The sequence below is a fragment of the Mauremys reevesii genome, linkage group 2, assembly GCF_016161935.1.
Source record: "Mauremys reevesii isolate NIE-2019 linkage group 2, ASM1616193v1, whole genome shotgun sequence".
Taxonomy (NCBI): Eukaryota; Metazoa; Chordata; order Testudines; family Geoemydidae; genus Mauremys; species Mauremys reevesii.
Genome location: NC_052624.1, coordinates 75,992,157 through 76,013,529, shown reverse-complemented (window position 1 = coordinate 76,013,529; position 21,373 = coordinate 75,992,157). Strand labels below are relative to the sequence as shown.

The window sequence follows — 21,373 nt, the reverse complement described above, 5'->3', positions numbered from 1 at the left end:
TGCACCTCTCCCTCTCATAGCCCAGCCATTCCCCCCCAGCCCAGACACCCACACCCCAAAGCCCATGGATCCAGAGGGAAAAACAGCCTGATTCTCAGACCCCAGTTTGTGTGGCGTTTCCTGCACGCTGCTGTCTCCTTCCCTCAGGGCGTGTGGGGAACTGAATCTGTTAGGAACTCTCTACTCTCTCCTCCTCCCCACAGTGTCTTCTGTGTTTGAGCTGGGCTATGCCAGGTTCAGTGGCCCCTAGGGGCAGCACTACAGCCCATCTGCACAAAACACTTTAATTTCTGAAAAATTCTGCATTGCGCAGTGGCACAAAATTCCCCCACGAGTATCTGATCTTCCATTTGCCTGGCTCTACAAAAAAGTGAAGGGAATGTGCACTGTAATCCAATTAAATCCTCTTTGTGAGGAAGCAAGTAAGCAGGAGGCAACTGCAAATTGATCTGCATAGAGCAGGGAAACAAAACAAAATGCTGTGTATGTGATGAATTCTGTGACAAATGCTGAATCCATGTATTTTGGGAGAAAGCAGATTAATTCCACAGACATAATTTATTTATAGGTAAGTATACTGAGTGCAAATGGGGTCAGGATTTTGCATTACAAACCAGTGTTGGGGAAGAAAATGAACTAAACTCCTGTGTGAAATTACTTTCTTCAAAGTTGAGTGCCTTGAAAAAGTAAAGACCTCAGTGACCATCATAGACGCGGACTTCCCCTCTTTCTTATGGGTGCTCGATCCTCCCCGCACACTGCCCTCAGCCCTGCCCCCATTCCAACCCCTTCCCCAAATCCCGGCCTCACCTCTTCCCCGCCTCCTTCCCTGAGTGTGCCACGTTACCGCTCCTTCCCCTCCCTCCCGGAGAGTGCTAATGCTGCCAAACAGTGGGAATTGCTGGGAGGTAGGCGAAGGAGTGGGGATGCGGCACGCTCAGGGGAGGAGGAGGAGGTGGGGGGGGGGTTAGGGGAGCTTGGCTGCCAGTGGTGCAGAGCACCCATTAATTTTTCCCTGTGGTTGCTCCAGCCTCAGAGCACCCATGGAGTCAGCACCTATGGTGACCATCACTGTAGACAAAAAAGTCTGTTCAGATACTTAGGGTTGGTTTTTTTTAACTTTTCCCCACATCTCAAGCTATACACACACATTCAAAATAGGTGGTAGTTCAATGTTAACAACCTAACTTTTGCTTTTATGCTTCCAATGTCAGGTGCTTTATCAATGGGTTGCTACCCACCGCTAGAGGGAAATTTATACCGCAAACTTTTACTGATTCCTTCTTACATGTCTGAGATTGAGATGTTGTTGGCCATTGAAATATTCCTAGTTTCAAATGCTAGTAATATTCAGAGTCCGGGTGCCACCAATCAGACACTTCAGGTAGTACTGAAAAGGTTAGTTGGTCAATTTTTAGTACTTTTCTTATGTCTGTTTCTCAGTGTATGGTATAATATCTGGAAGAGAAAAAGTTTGCTCATTCATTTAATTCACTGTTGTGCTTGGGAAAAAATCCTTTTTGAAAAAATTAACATTTTTTTTTATTCTGGTTACAGGGGGCAGTAAATATGTACATCAAGAACTTTAGAAAAACAAAACAAAAATAATTATTTCAGATTCAAGTAGGGAGACCAGATATCCCTCAACATGTCCAACATAGTAACAATGCACCATATTATCAAAAAGAATAGGATTGTGTGGTATGTTATTGTATAAAATATTGTCCTCTAGTTAAGCATATAGAAAGGTATGCTTGAATTAGAAAACATACTAACACTCTGCAAAGAAACACCTTGTCTGTTCTATTATGGAATATCCCAACCCTCTGTCCTTGGCCGCCTCTGTGTGGAATGTTTCATTGGTTACAGCTTTGGAGAACCCTTGTAAACAGATTATATACTCTCCTCAATTCTTCTGCTTCCTTAGTTAAAACTAAAGTTGTCCCCTCTGTCTCTGACTCCACTGCCACTCTTGCTAACTTAGACCATCACTTTGTTCCCAAGGCCAGTAATCTTGAAGTAATCTTTGTTTCTTTTTCAAGTAATTGTGTATGTCAATTATACTAGGTATGTGTGCATTGTGTGTGCTGGTGCCAGAGCGTTCTTCGAGTGATTGTTCATGTCCATTCCAAGCAGGTGTGTGCGCACCGCGTGCACGCCAGCCCAGAAGATTTTCCCCTAGCAGCGTCCGTAGGGTTGGCCTTGGCGCCCCCTGGAGTAGCGCTTCCATGGCGCTCTATATAGGGGCCTGCCGACCCTCCACCCCCTCAGTTCCTTCTTACCGCCGGTGACGGCTAGCTGGAATCTCGCTCGCTCTTACAGCAAGTTTAGCAGTGTCCTGTTGTCAGTTTATATAGTTTAGTTTTAGATTAGAATTAGTTGTACATAGTTGATAGTTGTTGGGCTATCCCCAACGTATTCGTCGCCCTGCTGGGGCATGCTCGGGTCCCCAGGGTTTAAACTCTGCAGGGACTTCCAGAAGTTTATGCCGAAGAGTGACCCGCACTCTTGCTGCTTAAGGTGCCTCGAAGTGAGCCACCAAAGAGACCGGTGCAGTATCTGCAGGGGCTTCCGTCCCAGGACTCTTAAAGACAGAGAGCAGAGACTCAAAGTGCTCCTGATGGAGGCAGCCTTGCGGTCTCAGGCCTTCCTCATGAGGTCCAACAGACCATCCAGGACCTCCCCTTTGAGGGAACCATGCTCTTCTCCGAGAAAACGGACAAGCGATTGCATAGCCTGAAGGACCCAAGGGCTACCCTTCGCTCCCTGGGCTTGCACACCCCAATAACACAGGGCAGGAAGTTCAGACCGCAACCGGCCCCACGTCCTTACCAGCCTCAGAACCGCCCGGGTGCAGGCGCGGCAGGAATGGCAGAAGGAGGCACCAACATCAGCCCTTCGGTCAGACAAGACCATCATCGGGGCCTAGGCCCCCAATTTGATGTTACGGTCGGGGACGAGCTACCGGTCAGAACCCTGGATCCTCCCAGCCCTACCTTTGGGTCACGTCTGTCCCCCTTCTATCGTGCCTGGTCCCGAATCACATCGGACAGTTGGGTGCTTCGCACGGTAGAGAGGGGATATTCTATCCAATTCTCCTTCCTCCCACCCCACCAACCCCCCTCCCTGTCCCTGTTCAGGGACCCTTCTCACGAGCAACTTCTAACTCAGGAAGCGCAGTCCCTCTTCGCAGCGGGGCAGTGGAGGAAGTTCCTCAGGAACTCAGGGGCAGGGGTTTCTACTCCCGTTATTTCCTAATACCGAAAGCGAAAGGGGGGCCTCAGACCTATTCTGGACTTGTGGCGTCTGAACAAGTTTGTAAAGAAGCTCAATTTCCACATAGTCTCCCTATCCTCTATCATTCGCTCCATGGATACAGGGGACTGGTATGCTGCCCTCGACTTGAAGGACGCGTATTTTCATATTGCCATAATCCCCCAATGTTACCTCAGATTCGTCGTGGGCAACACCCATCTTCAGTTCACAGTGCTGCCTTTCGGCCTGTCAGCAGCCCGAGGGGTTTTCACAAAGTGCATGGCAGTCGTGGCAGCCTTCCTGCGCAAGCAGGGGATTCAGGTGTTCCCCTACCTGGACAATTGGCTCATCAAGGGCTGTGCCAAGGCACAGGTGGAGGCTCAGGTGCTCTTCATCAGACGGACCTTCCTTGAGCTCGGCCTCCTGCTGAATGAGGCCAAGTCCACCCTGTCTCCCACTCAGAGGATAGAGTTTATAGGGGCAGTTCTGGACTTGACACACGCCAGGGCGTACCTACCGGAGTCCAGGTTCCAATCCATGTCCAGAATCATTCTCGGTCTCCAACGTGTCCTGACCACCACAGCAAGAAACTGCCTCAAGTTACTGGGTCACATGGTGGCGTGCACCTATGTGGTGAGCCACACCAGGCTCAGGCTGCATCCTCTCCAGTCCTGGTTGGCGACGGTGTACCGCCCGGCCAGGGACGCCCTACACTCTCTGGTGATGCTCCCCAGAATGGTGCTCGATTCCCTCCAGTGGTGGCTCGACCCACGGGAAGTGTGTGCGGGAGTACCTTTTGCCAGCCCCCAGCCCTCCCTTTCCTTAGTAACGGACGCATCGGATCTGGGGTGGGGAGCACATCTGGGGAACTTCAGGACCCAAGGCCTGTGATCACCAGAAGACCTATCCTTGCACATCAACATCATGGAGCTGCGAGCGGTGTGTCTGGCATGCCTAACCTTCAGATCTCACCTGGCAGGCAGGTGTGTTTCAGTCCTTATGGACAATATATCAGCGATGTTCTATATCAAGAAACGGGGGGGGTGCACGCTCCTCTCCCCTGTGCCGGGAAGCCCTCGCGTTATGGAACTTTTGTGTACAGAACGCAATTCACCTGACAGCATCCTACCTCCCGGGGGAACAGAATGGCCTGGTGAACGCCCTAAGCCACTCATCCATGGTCACGAGTGGTCCCTTCGCCTGGATGTAGTACGCTCAATTTTCCATCTCGGGGGCTATCCCCAGATTAGACCTGTTTGCCTCGAGAGAAAACAGGAAGTGTCAGCATTTCTGCTCCCTCATAGGCTGCAGTCCGGGGTCTCTGACGGATGCCTTCCTCCTCTCTTGGGAAGGCGGCCTGCTTTACACCTTCCCCCTGATTCTCATGGTTCACAGGGTACTCCTCAAGATTCACAGGGATTGCGCTCGTGTCATCCCAATAGCGCCGGTGTGGCCGCGCCAGCACTGGTACACGTCGCTCCTGCATATGTCCACTCGGGCTCCCCTCACGCTGCCCCTGCTCCCAGACTTGATCACACAGGATCAGGGCCACCTCCGCTACCCGAATCTGGAGTCACTCCACTTCACAGCCTGGATGCTCCATGGCTAAACCCTGTGGAGATGCAATACTCTCAACAGGTCAGGCAAGTCCTCCTTGGCAGCAGAAAACCCTCTACCAGGGCCACTTACATGGCTAAGTGGAAACGCTTCTCCATCTGGGCCGAACAGCAGGGACAGGCTCCATTGCTGGCCCCGATCCCTCTTATCCTGGACTACTTGCTTCATTTGAGACAGCTAGGACTTTCCCTCTCTTCCCTTTGGATTCACTTGGCAGCCATCTCAGCATTCCACCCAGGAGAGCAAGGTGCTTCGGTTTTCGCAAACCCACTGGTTGGTCGCTTCCTCAAGGGCATGAACAGACTGTTTCCACGTATTCGACAACCAGCCCTGGCCTGGGACCTCAATTTGGTCCTTTCTGCCCTCACAGGGCCCCCCTTTGAGCCTCTGGCTTCGTGCTCTCTGCTATATCTTTCATACAAGGTCGCATTCCTTGTGGTTATCACCTCGGCCAGGAGGGTCTTGGAACTCAGAGCGCTGACATCTGAGCCCCCATACACAGTCTTCCATAAAGACAAGGTCCAACTCAGGCCACATCCAGCGTTCCTTCCGAAGGTGGTCTCCCAATTCCACATGGGTCAAGATATATTTCTCCCTGTGTTCTATCCAAAGCCACACTCCTCCGGCATGGAGCGTAGACTGCATTCCCTGGACGTCTGCAGGGCCCTAGCATTCTATATTGAATGAACCAAACCATTCAGGAAACAACCCAGCTCTTTGTTGCTGTGGCCGATAGGAAGAGGGGACTCCCAGTCTCGTCACAGCGGATCTCCTCATGGATCACGACCTGCATCCAAGAATGCTACCGTCAGGCTAAGGTCCCTGCCCCGCCGATCACGGCCCACTCCACAAGGGCGCAGGCCTCCTCCGCGGCATTCCTGGCTCAGATCCCGACACAGGAAATATGTAGAGCTGCCACGTGATCTTCAACCCACACATATACGTCGCACTATGCCATCACGCACCCAGGCCAGAGACAATGCAGCCTTCGGCCAACCAGTGCTTCAATCAGCAGTGAACTCCGACCCTACCGCCTAGGTTCAGGCTTGTGAGTTACCTGCTTGGAATGGACATGAACAATCACTCGAAGAAGAAAAAACAGTTACTCACCTTTTTGTAACTGTTGTTCTTCGAGATGTGGTGTTCATGTCCATTCCAATACCCACCTCCTGCCCCTCTGTCGGAGTGCCAGCAAGAAGGAACTGAGGGGGTGGAGGGTCGGCGGGTCCCTATATAGAACGCCATGGAGGCGCTACTCCAGGGGGCGCCAAGGCCGACCCTACGGACGCTGCTAGGAGAAGGTCCTTGGATCTTTTTGTTTTTCTTCTTTTCCTGATTGGCCATGGTGCATGGATGCCAGGCTCCACACAGTACCAAGGGAACCTATGCCAAGGTGCCCTGGCTTCAAACTCTGCTCCAGGTGTTACAACTAATGCCCATGAGCAACCCTCACTCTCACTGCCTGAAGTGCTTGGGTGAGGGTCACATCAGAGGCAGGTGTACAGTTTGCTGGGGCTTCAAGACAAGAACTAAGAAGTAAAGAGAACAGCACCTCTGGTACATTCTCATGGAGGCTGCTCTTCATCTGCCATCCGTACCATCTCAGTCAACTAGAGGGAGTTCCTCCCCATCCGGGAGTGCTCCCCATGTCTTACCTGGGGATAGAGGCAAAGGGGGGGGATCCCCTTTGCTGGGACAGTCCTTAAAGGGCACAAGCACGTAGAGCACCCTCAGCTTCTGAAGCCAAAGAAGCGGACAACTTGCACATCCTCTAAGTCCTCAGTGTTTGACTTCTCAACTGTAGAGGCAAGTCACTTCGGTACCAAAGGTGGAGTGCACCCTTTGGCCTACTGCTTCCCAGTGCTGAATCCTAGTAGCAGCTTGACCAGACCAGAGCTGTTGACTCCACTTGCTGTTCTGGGACCGTCAAGGCCAGCTCCTTCCTTGTTGAAGACTCTGGAGCCATCGCTTTTGCTCACAATTGGGCAAAAGCCTATTTTGGCGCTGACCACCACAGAGACATATGCAGCTGGGAAGGATCTGTTGAGCCTCTTGGAACTGCTCTCATTGATTATTCAGACTGGCAATGCCTTGCCAAGCCTATTGCACATGGGAATCCACATTATTGGGATCTGCTACAGCATCAGTGACTTCAGGTCCTCTACCACTTCAAGCAATCTCGATGCTAACTCTGAGACCAACAATAACTGCTTTGCTCTGATAGCTAGGAAGCCCCTGTTGCTTCTGGTACTGCAGATCCCTCATAGAGCACTGTCCCAATCTCCCATGAAAACACCTGGTACTGCTCCATCCTGGCCTTCGGAGTATTCCTCAGAGTCTGAAGTGGGTTTCTACATCTCCCACTTCAGAGAATCCAGGGCTTCCTTCAGAGAACATCGCCCTGTCATAGTAACAATATAGGAGTCATCCTGACCAGAACAGATCAAGAGAATGGAGGGCTTGGTCTAGATGCAACTGGCCTCCAGTACCATACCAACTCCATCATTGGCCCTACTGGGTACTGTGAGGGGTGCCTCTGGCATCTAGATCATTTTCTCCACTGCGCTACAGAACTAGGTTCCCAAGAAGAGAAGTCTCCTCACCTGGTACCAAAAGACCATTCGAAGTTGGTGCTGGGCAACCACCACACTATGGAAACATATGTCCCCAGGGGAGAACATTTCTGCATGTGGTACCTATAGACAGCTTGATGCTGGTATCAAGCTTCTGCAAGGCACCAAAGATCAGCACTGCCTGTTGCCTGCTTCAGACAGGCCTCTTCTGAACATCTTGTCCATTTCACTGTTGGAGGCCCTAAAACTGGAGTAATCTTTTCCTGTATCAGATTATTTTAAATCCTCCCAGGAGCTCCTTAAAAAGGATGGCTACATCTCTAGGGATACAAATAAAGGTTGTAGAGGAAAATCCCTACAAACTCAGACATTTTACACCCAACTACATCATGGAAGGTTGCTCTCCCTATAAATGAGGTAATTATGTAGCCTATGAAAGCCTTTTGCCAAACTCTGTCATCCCTCATTTGTCACATTTCCTAAATGCGTGGTAGTTCATCACTTCAGACAAGTAGGTGCTAAGCATGGTGGCATCAGGATATACTCTGCAGTTCTTGTCTCTCTCACACCTTCCTTGTCTCCCTTCAGGGATCCATCTCATGAGTCTACTAAAGCAAGGGAAGTGCAGACTCTACATTCTTTGAGAGCCACAGAAGAAGTGCCTACTCGGTACTCCTGCTACTTCCATATGGTTTCCCTCACAACTATTATCCCTTCACTAGATCTTTGAGGGATGCTAATTTCCATGTGCCAATCCACCCTGGTCCCAGGAAATTTCTAACGTTCATAGAAGAACACCACCTCCAGTTTGCAGTTCTATCATTTGGCCTGTCAGCCACACTGAATGTTTTCACCAAATACATGGTGGTGGTAGCAGCCTATCTCTGCTATCGAGATGTACAACTATATCTATACCTGGACTGGAAGGGGTAACGTCACTCTCATCAGCACATAAATAGAAGTGTCCATCAAATGCTCCATCTGTTTTCATGCTTAGGCCTGATGTGGACATATGCAGAACAGAAACATGGTCTTCAGTCTACACCTTTGCTAGATGTTATGCAATGACTACCACATCAAGGGAAGATGTGAATGTGAGGAAAGCAGTTCTGCACTCTCTCTCTTCCCATAAGACTCCTAGCCCCACCTCTATTGGACGGAGCTTGGGTAATTGTTGGTCTTTGAGATGTTACACATGTCCATTGCATGATTCATCTTCCTTCCCCAATGTATCAGAGTCTATCATCTAAAAGTCCAGTGTGAAGGAACTGAAGGGTGGGCAGGGTGGCTCTGACCTTTATAACGTGGCTCAGGGTATTAGGAATACCAGGGTGCAGGCATGGCTACACCTACAGGTATTGCTAGAGAAAACTCTCTTGCACCAGTGCATGGGACACGTCCACACCTAATGCAAAGAACATATGCAACACATCTCGAAGAAAAAACGGTTACTCACCTTTGTAACTGTTCTTCAAGATGTGTTGCTCATATCCATTCCAATTAGGTGAGTGCACAATCATCAGAGAATTTTTACCCTAGTAACATCTAGAGGGTTGGCTGTGGAGCCCCCTGGAGTGGCACCTTAGTGGCGCTGGAGATATACCCCTGCCGACCCAGTGCCCCCTCAGTTCCTTCTTGCTGGCTACTCTGACAGAGGGGAAGGAGAATGGGTTTGGAATGGATATGAGCAACACATCTCAAAGAACAACAGTTACAAAGGTGAGTAACCATTTTTTCTTCTTCGAGTGCTTGCTCATATTGATTCCAATTAGGTGACTCCCAAGCCTTACCTAGGCGGTGGGGTCAGAGTGAGACATTGCTGAGTGCAGAGCCGCTGAACCAAATCGGCATCGTCTCTAGACTGCTGAATTAACATGTAGTGAGCGGCAAAGGTATGTACCGATGACCAAACCGCAGCTCTACAGATCTCGTGAATTGGAACCTGGGCCAGGAAAGTGGCCGATGAGGCTTGAGACCTTGTGGAGTGGGCAGTGAGGTGTAGGGTCGGGACACTGGCCAAGTCGTAGCAAGCACAGATACAGGCCCTGATCCAAGAGAAGATGCGTTGCGAGGAGACCAGTAGGCTTTTCATCCGGTCAGCCACTGCAACGAAGAGCTGGGTCATTTTCCTAAACGGCTTCGTATGCTTGATATAGAATGCGAGGGTCCTACGAACGTCCAGAGAGTGTATACATTGATCCTGCCGCATAGCATGTGGCTTCGGATGAGAGGCCAGGAGGAAAATGTCCTGGTTCACATGAAAAGCTGATACCACCTTGAGGAGAAAGGCAGGGTGGGGGCGAAGCTGCACCTTGTCTTTACGGAAAACTGTATACGGCAGCTCCGATGTGAGAGTTCTGATTTCAGATACTCATCTCGCTGAAGTGATGGCTACAAGGAAGGCTGTCTTCCAAGATAGGTAAAAGAGTGAGCAGGTGGCCATTGGCTCGAACGGGGGCCCTGTGAGCCTGGAAAGGACCAGGTTAAGGTCCCACGCCGGAACCAGTTGTTGCACTTGTGGGTAGAGGCGATCTAAACCCTTCAGAAATCTAATGACCATTGGGTTGGAGAAGACAGAGGAAGCATGTTCTCCTGGATGGAGAACTGAAATGGCTGCCAGGTGCACCCTGACAGATGATATCGCCAAGCCCTGCTGCTTTAGGGATAGGAGATAGTCTAGGATGAGAGGTATCGATGCCTGCAATAGGGGCGTGTCATGCTGCTCGCACCAACAGGAGACACGCCTCCATTTAGCCAGGTACGTGGCTCGAGTCAAGGGTTTCCTGCTCCCTAACAGAACCTCCTGCACCAATTTGTGAAAAGAGTAACTCTGTCAGAGTTAGCCATGCAGCATCCACTCTGTAAGGTGGAGTGATTGCAGGTCGGGGTGACAGAGTCGTCCGTGGTCCTGCGAGATCAGGTTCGGCCACAGTGGGAGCGTGATCAGAGGCTCTACCGACAACTCCGGGAGTGTGATGTACCAGTCGTGCCTGGGCCATGCTGGGATGACCAGAATCATGCGTGCTTTGTTCCTGCACAGCTTGAGTAGGACCATGTGGACCAGCGGGAATGGAGGGAAAGTGTAGAACAGCTGGTCTTTCCACGGAAGAAGGAGAGCATCTGATAGGGAACCCTGAGAGCGCCCCTGGAGAGAACAGAACACTTGGCACTTCCGATTGATTCGTGAGGCGAATAGGTCGACCTGGGAAACCCCCACCTCAGGAAGATGGAGTGGATGATATCTGGACGAATCGACCACTCATGAGGCTGGAAGGACCTGCTGAGGCAGTCTGCCAGCGTGTTCTGGACCCCTGGGAGAAACAATGCCATCAGATGTATCGAGTGGACTATGCCGAATTCCTACAGGCAAATGGCCTCCGGGCATAGGGGGGACAACTGGGCTCCCCCTTGCTTGTTGATGTAGAACATGGCTGTGGTGTCTGTGAGGACTGCCACACAACAGCCATGTAGGTGCTCGCGAAATGCTTGACGCGCTAGGCGTACTGCCATCAGTTCTCGTACATTGATATGCAGAGTCAGATCGGATATGGTCCACAGGCCCTGTGTTTGGAGCTCCCCAAGGTGGGCACCCCATCCCAGAGATGATGTGTCTGTGACCAGGTACAAGAAGGGTTGTGGGGTGTGAAATTATACCCCGTTGCACACCGACGTGGGGTCCAGCCACCAACAGAGGGAAGGCAAAACCGATTCTGGGACAGTGACCACCATGCTCAGGCTGTCTCGACCTGGTCGATATACTGTTGATAACCAAGCCTGAAGCATGCGAAGCCGAAGTCTGGCATGCCTGGTTACATAAGTGCATGAAGCTATGTGCCCCAGAAGGCTGAGGCATGGCTTTACCATGGAAGTCAGAAAGTTTAGGAGGCTGCCGATGAGGCTCGCCATTGACTGAAAGTGTGTGTCCAGCAGGAGAGAGCGGATGAGTCTGGAGTCCAGGACTGCCCCGATAAACTCTATTCTCAGGGTTGGTTCCAGAGTCGACTTTCCGTTGTTGAGCAGGAGACCCAGCCGGCGGAACGTGCTTAGGGCGAATCGAACATGGGATTGAACTTGGTCTCTGGTTTGGCCTCTAATGAGCGAGTTGTCGAGATACGGAAACACTTGGATCTGTTGACAACAAAGGTAGGCTGCCACGACGGCCATACACTTGGTGAACACCCTGGGAGCCGGGGACAGGCCGAAGGGAAGGCCAGTGAATTGGTAGTATTCATGATTGACCACAAAGTGAAGGAAGCGCCTGTGCGGCGTGTAAATCGCTATGTGAAAGTACACGTCCTTCATGTCGAGAGCGGTGTACCAGTCCCCAGGATCCAGGGAAGGGAATAATGGTCCCCAGTGAAACCATGCGGGACTTCAACTTTACCATGAATTTGTTGAGTCCGCGCAGATCTAGGATGGGTTGAAGCCCACCCTTGGCCTTGGAGATTATGAAATAGCGGGAGTAAAAACCCCTGCCCCTTAGCTCCCTTGGAACCTCCTCAATCGCTCCCATGGACAGGAGCATTTGGACCTCCTGTATAAGGAGTTGCTCGTGAGAGGGGTCCCTGAAGATGGATGGGGAGGAAGGATGGAAGGGAGGGGAGAAAGAAAACTGGAGAGAATATCCCTTTTCCACCGTGCGAAGAACCCACCGGTCTGAAGTTTATATGGGACCACGCACGGTGGAAATGGGAGAGTCGATCTTGAAATGGAGGGGAAGGATCCTGAATGATGACTGATATGCCATCCTCGGGCGCATCTTCAAAAGTTTTGCTTAGGCTCCGCCAATGGTTTGGGAGGGCCTTGGTTCTGACCAGGTTGGTGGCCGGTGGATTTCTTTCTACCACCTCGTCCGCGTCTTCTGTAGAAGTCCTGCCTCGGATGAGGGGGAGGGTAAAACCTTAGAGGCTGCAGCTTAACAGGCTTGTGCTGGGTCACCGGGGTGTGTGTACCCAGGGAGTGCATGATAGCCCTGGAATCTTTCAGGCTCTGTAATCTAGAGTCCATCTTGTCTGAGAACAGGCCCTGCCCATCAAATGGCAGGTTCTGCAGGGTCTGTTGCAGATCTGGTGGCAGGCCAGATACCTGCAACCAGGAGATGCGTCACATGGCTATGCCCGATGCCAGGGTCCTAGCCGCAGAGTCTGCTGCATCTAAGGAGGCCTGTAAGGAGGTCCTAGCCACCTTTTTGCCCTCCTCCACTAAGACCCCAAACTCATCCCTGGACTCCCGTGAAATTAACTCCTGAAATTTCCCCTTAGAGTCCACGAGTTAAAGCAATATCAGCTCAGGCACGCTTGTTGGTTTGCGACCCTGAGCTGAAGACCTCCCCCTGAATAAATTTTGCGCCCAAACAGATCTAAACGTCTGGCGTCTTTTTATTTGGGTGCTGGGGCCTGTTGACCATGCCGTTCCCTTGCATTCACCGAGGACACCACTAGTGAACACGGCTGAGGGTGAGTATAAAGGTACTCATACTCCTTGGAGGGGACAAAGTATTTCCTCTCCACTCCTCTAGTCGTTGGTGGGACAGAGGCGGGGGTCTGCCATATTGTCCTGGCGTTGGTCTGGATGGTGTGGATGATGGGCAGCGCTACTCAGGATGGGGCCTCCGCCGAAAGAATATCCACCATTGGGTCCTCCAACTCCGCTATCTCCTCTGCTTGGAGGTCCATATTACGTGCCACCCTATGTAAAAGGTCTTGGTGGGCACAAAGGTCTATTGAGGGAGGACCCGAGGCTGTTGTCGCTGCCACTGCCTCGTCTGGAGAAGATCATGAAGATGCCACAGGGCCAGGGGGTCTTCTGGCAGATCGTGTAGCAAGGAGTCCTGTTGCCCAGGATCCGCTACACTGGGGTCTGGGACCTGCGTTGGGGTAGGTGCAGCCGCTTCCATACCCCCCGGAGGGGGACGACTTATGGTGGCTTCTGGTACTCAGGATTCTGAATGGGCTGAGTGGGAGGCCCCTGATGGAGCCCCTTGGGCTGGTGGTACGCCCACGGTGTCCAGAAGGACCATTGTGTAGGATCCTGATTAAGATCTTGGCCTTCGTCATGCCACTGACCCACATTACCCTCACCCTGGCCTGAAGCTGGGTAGGCCGAGTGCGAGGCACTCTCAGACTGCGATGACCATGAGGCGGAGCGCGAGGGCCAAGGCGGTGTGGAGCGCATCTGTGTCGACTCTCCGGGGCACGATGAGGACCCATACCGGGTTGCTGGAGAGTGGTGCCGGCGAGGCGTCAGGGAGCAGTACCGGGATCGAGATCGATGTCAATGACTGACCCAGTACTGGGATCCAGACCTGGATTGCGATGATGAACATCTGCGGGAGCTGTGCCGGGATCGACTCCGGGAAGGCGATTGGTGCTGCGATCGGTGCCAGGAGTGACGTCGGGAGTCCAAATGGTACCACGGCCCGGAATTGTGCCAAGAGGTGGACTGGTGCCACAAGTACGACCGGCACTGTGAGAGGGAACGGCGTCGGGACTGCAAATGGCGCCGGGATCGGGAGCGGTGCTGCATCTCCACGCTAGGAGATGGCGGACGTATTAAGGTAGGCTTTCCCCTAGACTGTATAACAGAAGTCGGAGGCGGTGCCAAAGTCTGCGCCGGTGCCGGCTCTGTGAGGGCAATGAGGTCTCTCGCTGTTACGAATGTCTCCGGCGTCGATGGAAGCCGGGGCTCAACCACAGTCTGGGTCGGGGACCCAGTGTGCACCAGACCCAACGGCTCCTCTCTCGGTGCCGAAGTCAATGGTGCCGATATCGGCGCTTGTACCCTTGGTCACTCCAGTGCTGGGCGCGACTCCGAGGTTAGCAAAGGTGCTGGTGCCTGTTGCTGCAAGAAAGTCACCCCCTGGCTTGCGCAGTCTCTTCTGTCCTGGAGACAGGGAACGGCGCCGAGCCACTTGCACTGGATGTGGTGCTGGAGAGGTCCGGTGCCGCAGGCCTCTATCCGAGTCTCCCCGCAGTGCCGTACCTGAAGCCGCCGCCGGGGCACTGCGCACCAATGCGCTTGGTGCCAGTACTTGGCATGCTGATAGGGGATCCGGGCTAAGGGCCGCCTCCATAAGGAGCTGCTTGAGCCTAAAGTCCCGCTCCTTTTTGGGTCGAGGTCTGAACGCCTTACAGATCTTACACTTCTTGGCCTGGTGAGACTCCCGAGACACTTCAGGCAAGAGTCGTGGGGGTCTCTCTTGGCATAGGCTTTGAGCAGGTTGAACACGGCTTAGAACCTGGAGCCTTGGGCATGAGCCCAGGCAGCAGGCAAGGAGGAAGGGGGAGGACCCCTTCCAACCTTCTAAACTTAACTACAAGCCTAACTTTATAACTATAACACTAAGCTAACTATATAACTGTAACTAGAACTACTATCTAAAACTGGGAAGCAAAAGCTAGGGAGAGTGGAGGACAGCTATGCCGCACTCCACAGTTCCAGCGACCGTCACGGGCAGTAAGAAGGAACTGAGGGGGCGCTGGGTCGGCAGGGGTATATATCCAGCGCCATTAAGATGCCACTCCAGGGGGCTCCACAGCCGACCCACCGGGTGTTGCTAGGGTAAAAATTCTCCGATGATCGTGCATGCGGCGCGCGCACACCTAATTGGAATCGATATGAGCAAGCATTCGAAGAACACCACTTGTTACAAGAAAATGAATAACTTTTTTCTGAGCTCTTCCTCCTGCCCTCCCCTGGCAATCTTTGTCCATTAATCACCAACCATATCAACCAGATTATTTCCAGGATTCATCCTCCTTCATTGAGGATATTTTAATAAATGTATTGCCTGTGGCTTTAAGTCTTTAGCTCAAACACTTTTCTATAACTACGGTTTTCTGTTAAAATTCTTACATTATTTATATGTATTTGTATACTGTTTTTTGCAGTTTGTCTTGGATAAATAATTGAAGTCTCGATCAGTCCTTGGTTAGTGAAGTCAGGTTGTTAGCTGAGGACAAAGTGGCAGTCTTTTATCAGCACATAGGTGGTGCTACCTGAGGCAGAAGGAAAGGGAGCAATCCAGTTTCCAGCTTGTTGGAGCCCCCTAAGCAGAAACTCCGTTTGAGAAGTAGAACAAAATCTGCTACTGACATGGGACATACCAAATCATTTTTTAAAAAGCTATAGTTGGTGGTGTAAAACTTTACAAACCAAACTAGATAGCCAGATTCAAGTCTGTACTACTGTAACTCCTCTTGTAGGTTTAAATAATAATAAATAAGGACCCTGTCCTTGAAAGGTCTTAAGCACATCCTTTAACTTTATGTACTGTGAATATAGTCAAAGGTATGCCCAAGTTCTTGCCAGGTCCGTGCCTAAGATGCTCTACCACTTGTTTCTAATTCTTCCACTCTGGAGTCTAGTAACTCCTGATGGAGTGTGCTGTTGTGGAAGCTTGCAACTCATTTGTCATTGAGATGTTAAACACCTGAAAGCACCAGTATTTTTAAATGTGTTACTTTTTACTTTTTCTGATAGGTGCTAACTTAGTTCAGAAACTTCAGAATAATCAGCTGTCAGTATCTAGCAGTTTACAATATTTGCATTAGGAAATATGAACACCAGGATTTTTTTAACTGTTTTAGTAATCTTGATGCCAATAAATGAAAACCATCAATGAATGGTATATCTTAGTGTTTGTGTTCCATGATTTTTGTACTTGTGAAAACTCTTTTGCAGATCTGAAGAACAAAAAGTGCGGAGTAAAGATGACTATCAAGCCGCAGTTGAGAGACTGATTCAAGCTGCTCGTTTATCTAATCCAAAGCTTTTTCTTAAGCACATGACAATGAATGTTAATATGGAACAGGTTTACAGTTTGGAACATAATTCTGCTCTGAAATGGCTGAAAGAGAATATGAAATGGGCTGCAAAGGTCTGGCTTTTCAGTAGTCATTAGTTGGTAAAGACCTTTTTTTTTATGTATGTATTTTTTTGAATAGTTAAAGTAATCATTGTTAAAAATAATAAATCAATAGATCGTTCCCACTGTGTTCATACTGTTATTGATTCATTTTAAGAGTCAACACTTGTATTAGAAAAGGTTTCAAATCTTATCCTGTTTTTGGAATGTTTGTAGATTTTCAGAGATGATAACATAGGAACAGAATAACATTTTTCTTGAGGCAAGAATCATTGCGTAGATTACCTCACTAGAATCACTTTACCCTCCGGTGACTGACATCAGAAATACTCTGAATATGGTTGAATATCCTCCACAGCTTCCAGTTAACTATTTCCTTTTTCCAACTGAGAAATTAGAAGCATAATAGATTTTTTGTGTTTTAGTTCTTCAGAATATCTAGGTTCCTTTTTTGGAGGAGCCATATTTTTTCTATTTTGAGTATTTTTAAACCACCAATCACTATTTATTTGAATTATGCTAGTGACTAGGAACCCTATAAGCATTGTACAAACAATTAATAGAACAGTCCCTGTCACAGAGAGCTCACAGTCTACTTGTCAGGCAGGACACACACTTCCATCTGAAGTAGAAGTGAGTTGGGAAGCTGAAGTAGCAATATAATGAACAAAATTGAGTAGAACAGAACTTGCAGCTTGCCACTTACCTAACCAGTGCCAGACATCCAATCGATGCATCCATTTCTTATCTAGCTTGTTATTTTTTTTTAAATGCAAACTGCCATTTTTGTTAGCTGCCTATCAAGCTGCTGAATTTGAGATTAGACCAGGGGTGGGCAAACTACAGCCCAGGGGGGCCCCCATCCAGCCCTCCAGACGTTTTAATCCGGCCCTCGAGCTCCCGCTTGGGAGCGGGGTCCAGGGCTTGCCCCACTCTGGCACTCCAGGCGGGGTCAGGGGCTTGACCCGCCCCGTGCGGCTCCTGGAAGCAGCAGCATGTCCCCTCTCCAGCTCCTATGCATGGGGCAGCCAGGTTGCTCTTCACACTGACCCCGCCCCAAGCACTGCCCCCGCAGCTCCCATTAGCTGTGAACTGCAGCCAATGGGAGCTACGGGGCAGCGCCTGCGGACAGGTCAGCGCACAGTGCTGCCAGGCTGCGCCTCTGCATAAGAGGTAAGTGCCACCTGGAGCCTGCACCCCTGATGCCCTCCCATGCCCTAACCCTGATCCCCCTCGTGCCCTCCAAACCCCTCGGTCCCAGCCCGGAACACCCTCCTGCATCCCCAGCTGGAGCCCTCACCTCCATCCCACACCTCAACCCCCAATTTCATGAGCACTCATGGCCCGCCATACAATTTCCATACCCAGATGTGGCCCTCGAGCCAAAAAGTTTGCCCACCCCTGAATTACAGTTCTGTTTGATCCAGTCTATTGAAACATAGCTAGACCCGCACATCATTGGAGAAATTCCTATGAGAAAAGTTCTACTTAAATTACATGGAACACAAATCCCAGAGCATATAAACCCAAAAGTCTTTTATTCAGAACTCCTTTATGGTTTTGGAGAATCTTATGTAACTATGTGATGAGTTGTCTTCTCTCCCTTGCAGCCTATTTGTTTTTCCCCTTGCTTGGCTTGGCCATGCCTATATTTTAAATGATATGGGCATGCAGGGATTATTTTCAGTTCTGATATTTTCAATGTGAGAGGCCTCTATGCTTTCATGAGCCTACAGCATATATTTTAGCCTCCTTTTAATTTTTAATTGCGTCAACATTATATTCACAAGTTTATAAAACTAAAATGTAATCTATTTCAGCTGCATAAGTAATTTTAGATAATCTGCTCTAATTAAAGGTTTAGTTTATTTCCTACATAAAAAATTAAATAGATCCTATCCTACCTCTATCTCTAGGCAAAGATTCAGAAAGCCCTGGGAGATGCTGAGTAAAGGCTGAAGACAGTGGGAGTAAAATAGTGTTGAATGGTCATAAAAATTCAGAAGAACAGGGGCTTCTGCACAATAACTCGGCTTCCCCCTTCTCCCCATCATAGGTTGTTGTTGAAGCTAGTCCCCTATGTTTAAAATGCAAAGGGATACCTGTCCGGCACATTATTGGTAAGACTTTCCAGATAATGCCTTTTTCACCCCGATTACTTTTGAACCAATAACTGTCCTAGAGGTGCCTTATTCCAGATACTCTTCTCTTAAAAGGGATCATTCAGCCCTATTAACTCCCAACCAGTCTCCTTCAGTAAGGTTTATGAACTTTGGCCTCTGTATAGTGATAAATGTTTATTAGGTGGGACACAGGACATAACCCCATTTTCCCTTTCTCTGAATATCTGTTACATCTCTGACTACAAGTTTTACTCTTTAAAAAGGTTAGATTTTTATTAAGTAGGAGGGGCCAGACCTGAAATTTCTCAGCTAGAATAAAGAGACATGTTGTGTGGAAGCTTACCATAAGTTAGGTAATAGGTCAAATACATGGAGAGACACAGGGATGGATTTAAGTGGCAGGCTGCAGTTTTATTAATTTAATGCCTCTCTGCAGTATTATCTGTCCTCATTCCCCACCTCTCATGTACCAGGCATTTAAGTGTGTTCAAAGTGGGATTACAGAGCTCCCACTATATAACCTCTCTCTCTTAGTCAACTCCAAGGATTCAACTCACTCCTGAATCCTCTCACCCTCATGTGTGCTGCCCCTTCCCCCATCTCTCTTGCTGAACTAATGTATGCAGATGTTGTCAGCCCTGGAGCTTAGCTGTGATCAATTTGCTAACCTGGCCACCGTCCTGTGGGCCCAATGTGCTACAGAGTGTTGCAATTACGGAGAGTCAGGCTTGTTTGGAATGTCTCCTGCAATCACAAAGAAAGGACCCCAGCAACACTTCCATAGGGACAAACATAAGCCTTGTAACAGTTTGGTTTCTAGCATCCTATTGCCTGAACTCTCTGGGAATCAGAATCCTCTGATGCTGTGGATGTCACTGCTCTAATACTGAAGGAAAATGTACCAAGATGAAGAACTAAGGCCAATAATACCTTCTCCATTACAGCAGCAAACTGATATCTGGTCAGGTAGCTGTCATACCTATGTACAAATAGTGGGCCAGGCTCACCTTTCCATATGTCTAGAAAGACTTTGACTGCATTCATATGGCACAGATAGTCATCTGTTGGGGGTTGGACTAGATGACTTCCTGAGGTCTCTTCCAACCCTAATCATCTATGATTGTATGATAGTCACCCAAGTGTACTTTTAGCAGCACCAAAGCTGCTTTTCCTGTTTGTTTTCAAATACCTCAAATGCAAACAAAATGCTCTTTGTGTAAACCTTACATCAGTTATTTCTAATGCATGCTTAGACCTGTCCCCTGCTGCCTGTGGCACCAGCTCACTAACCCTAAAAGCACCACAGGCCACAACAAATGCATCTTTAAATAGAACTGCCTCCATCCCACAACCCTAACAATCTATTTTTATGGGGTGCTTGTTGTCTTCCCTGTGTCTGTCACCTCTGGACTATCCATCGAAGAGGTTCTTTACTAAGAATTCTCTACATGGGTTAGGAACTCCTGCACCAAAAGCACAGACTAGCTAGGTGACCAGATATAGTGGATGAAGCCAATCCATGGTGCACCAGATTCCTTATATCTCATCACGTGATGCGTGGGGATGGACCAAAGATGCTGGAAGCCTTCCCTAGCTCTAAATTCCCTGAACTCAACATGTTGTAAACCCTGTTTCCTTAAATGAGTTTTTTCTGCTTAAAATTTCAAACTTTTGGTGAAAAATCAAAACATTTTATGTGAAAACTTTCAGAAATGCTGCCAAATGCTGGGAGTTGTAGTTTGGGGGTTCCATACTCCATTTTCCTCTATGGGCTGGTCTCTCTGGCTGAACTATAATTCCATGATGTGCCATGTTCTCTCTTCTTACTGAGCACTTGCAGTACATCATGGAAGTCGCTGGCTGTGAAGTATCATGGGAGAGGTCATCTGACTGGGGAACCTAGGCCATAGAGGAGAATGGCGGCATGAAGCAGCCGAACAACCACCCCCACAGGCACAATGGCAATATTCCTAATCGGTTTTTTGTTTGGCTGGAGATTTGGGGGTTGTTCAATTTTTTTTGACAAACTCAAAATTATCTACTCAGAGACATTTTTCATTTAATCAAAAACCTAATTTTATGTCAAAAACCAGTTTCAGTGAAAAATGTTTGATCTCCATTGACTTTAATGTTAGGAGAGAGAATCATCAGGTGACATCACATGCTACTGACTGCATCACACAAACCTACATAATTATACAACCAATTTACTTACATGACTTATTGATTGGCATTTATTAGGATGCAAAAACACCTGAGTGCATGTAGGAATATTTATGCAGAACATGACAGAGACAACGAATGGACTTAATTTAAAGCTTCACTGAAATATGGATGAGTCCTGTAACTTATCAGCTCTGTTTCTAATTTCTTGCTGTGAGAAAGAAGTGGATCCTGAAAACACCACAGATTCCTAGACTCTGCAAGGAAAACTCCGCTTCCCTCCCATTTTCCCTATATATCACAGTAGTGGTATACAACTTTTACTACAGTGAACACCATTTTTACTGTGGGGTTGTTACAGTTATCTGGATCTGATTCTGACTGCCATGTACATTCTGAAAATATATTGTAGTATGAATGTATTACTTGTATGATTGTATTTCATGGATATAAATGTTGGTTTTTACCCTTCAAATGACCATAGTACAAGTGAGTCTGGTTTCACTCATTTTGATATTCCTTTTATACCAAATGAGGGAATTTGGAATATCCCTACCTAGTTTAGATGAATTATGCCTTTCATTTCCTGTATTTCTTTTTGATGGGAGTGATTTCCTCATTTTAGGAATTTCACTTTCTCATCCTAAATGCATTTAGCATGAGAAATTCTAGATAACTAGAGGCAGCAATTTAAACTCAGATTTTCAGAGTTTAAATCTAGGACAGATTTTCTACTCTCTTGCCTCTGGTGTAATCATACATTTCTGTAAAGTAGC

General features: G+C 48.8%; 1 protein-coding gene across 5 annotated transcripts in view; it reads left to right on the top strand.

The window, feature by feature from the left end:
- The window catches only part of TOPAZ1 (testis and ovary specific PAZ domain containing 1), a 106,521-nt gene extending 90,104 nt beyond the window's left edge, over nucleotides 1–16,417 (top strand). For 4 of the 5 annotated variants that reach the window (XM_039527234.1, XM_039527233.1, XM_039527232.1 and 1 more), the window contains 2 exons: nucleotides 1,215–1,398; nucleotides 16,128–16,413. In XM_039527234.1, the coding sequence (XP_039383168.1) occupies nucleotides 1,215–1,398; nucleotides 16,128–16,347 (404 nt within the window). In that variant the 3' untranslated portion in view covers nucleotides 16,348–16,413. Of the gene's footprint in view, nucleotides 1–1,214; nucleotides 1,399–16,127 lie in introns of all 5 variants that reach the window. The other variant, XM_039527231.1, reaches the window with a different exon arrangement.
- Nucleotides 16,418–21,373: the final 4,956 nt, after the last annotated feature.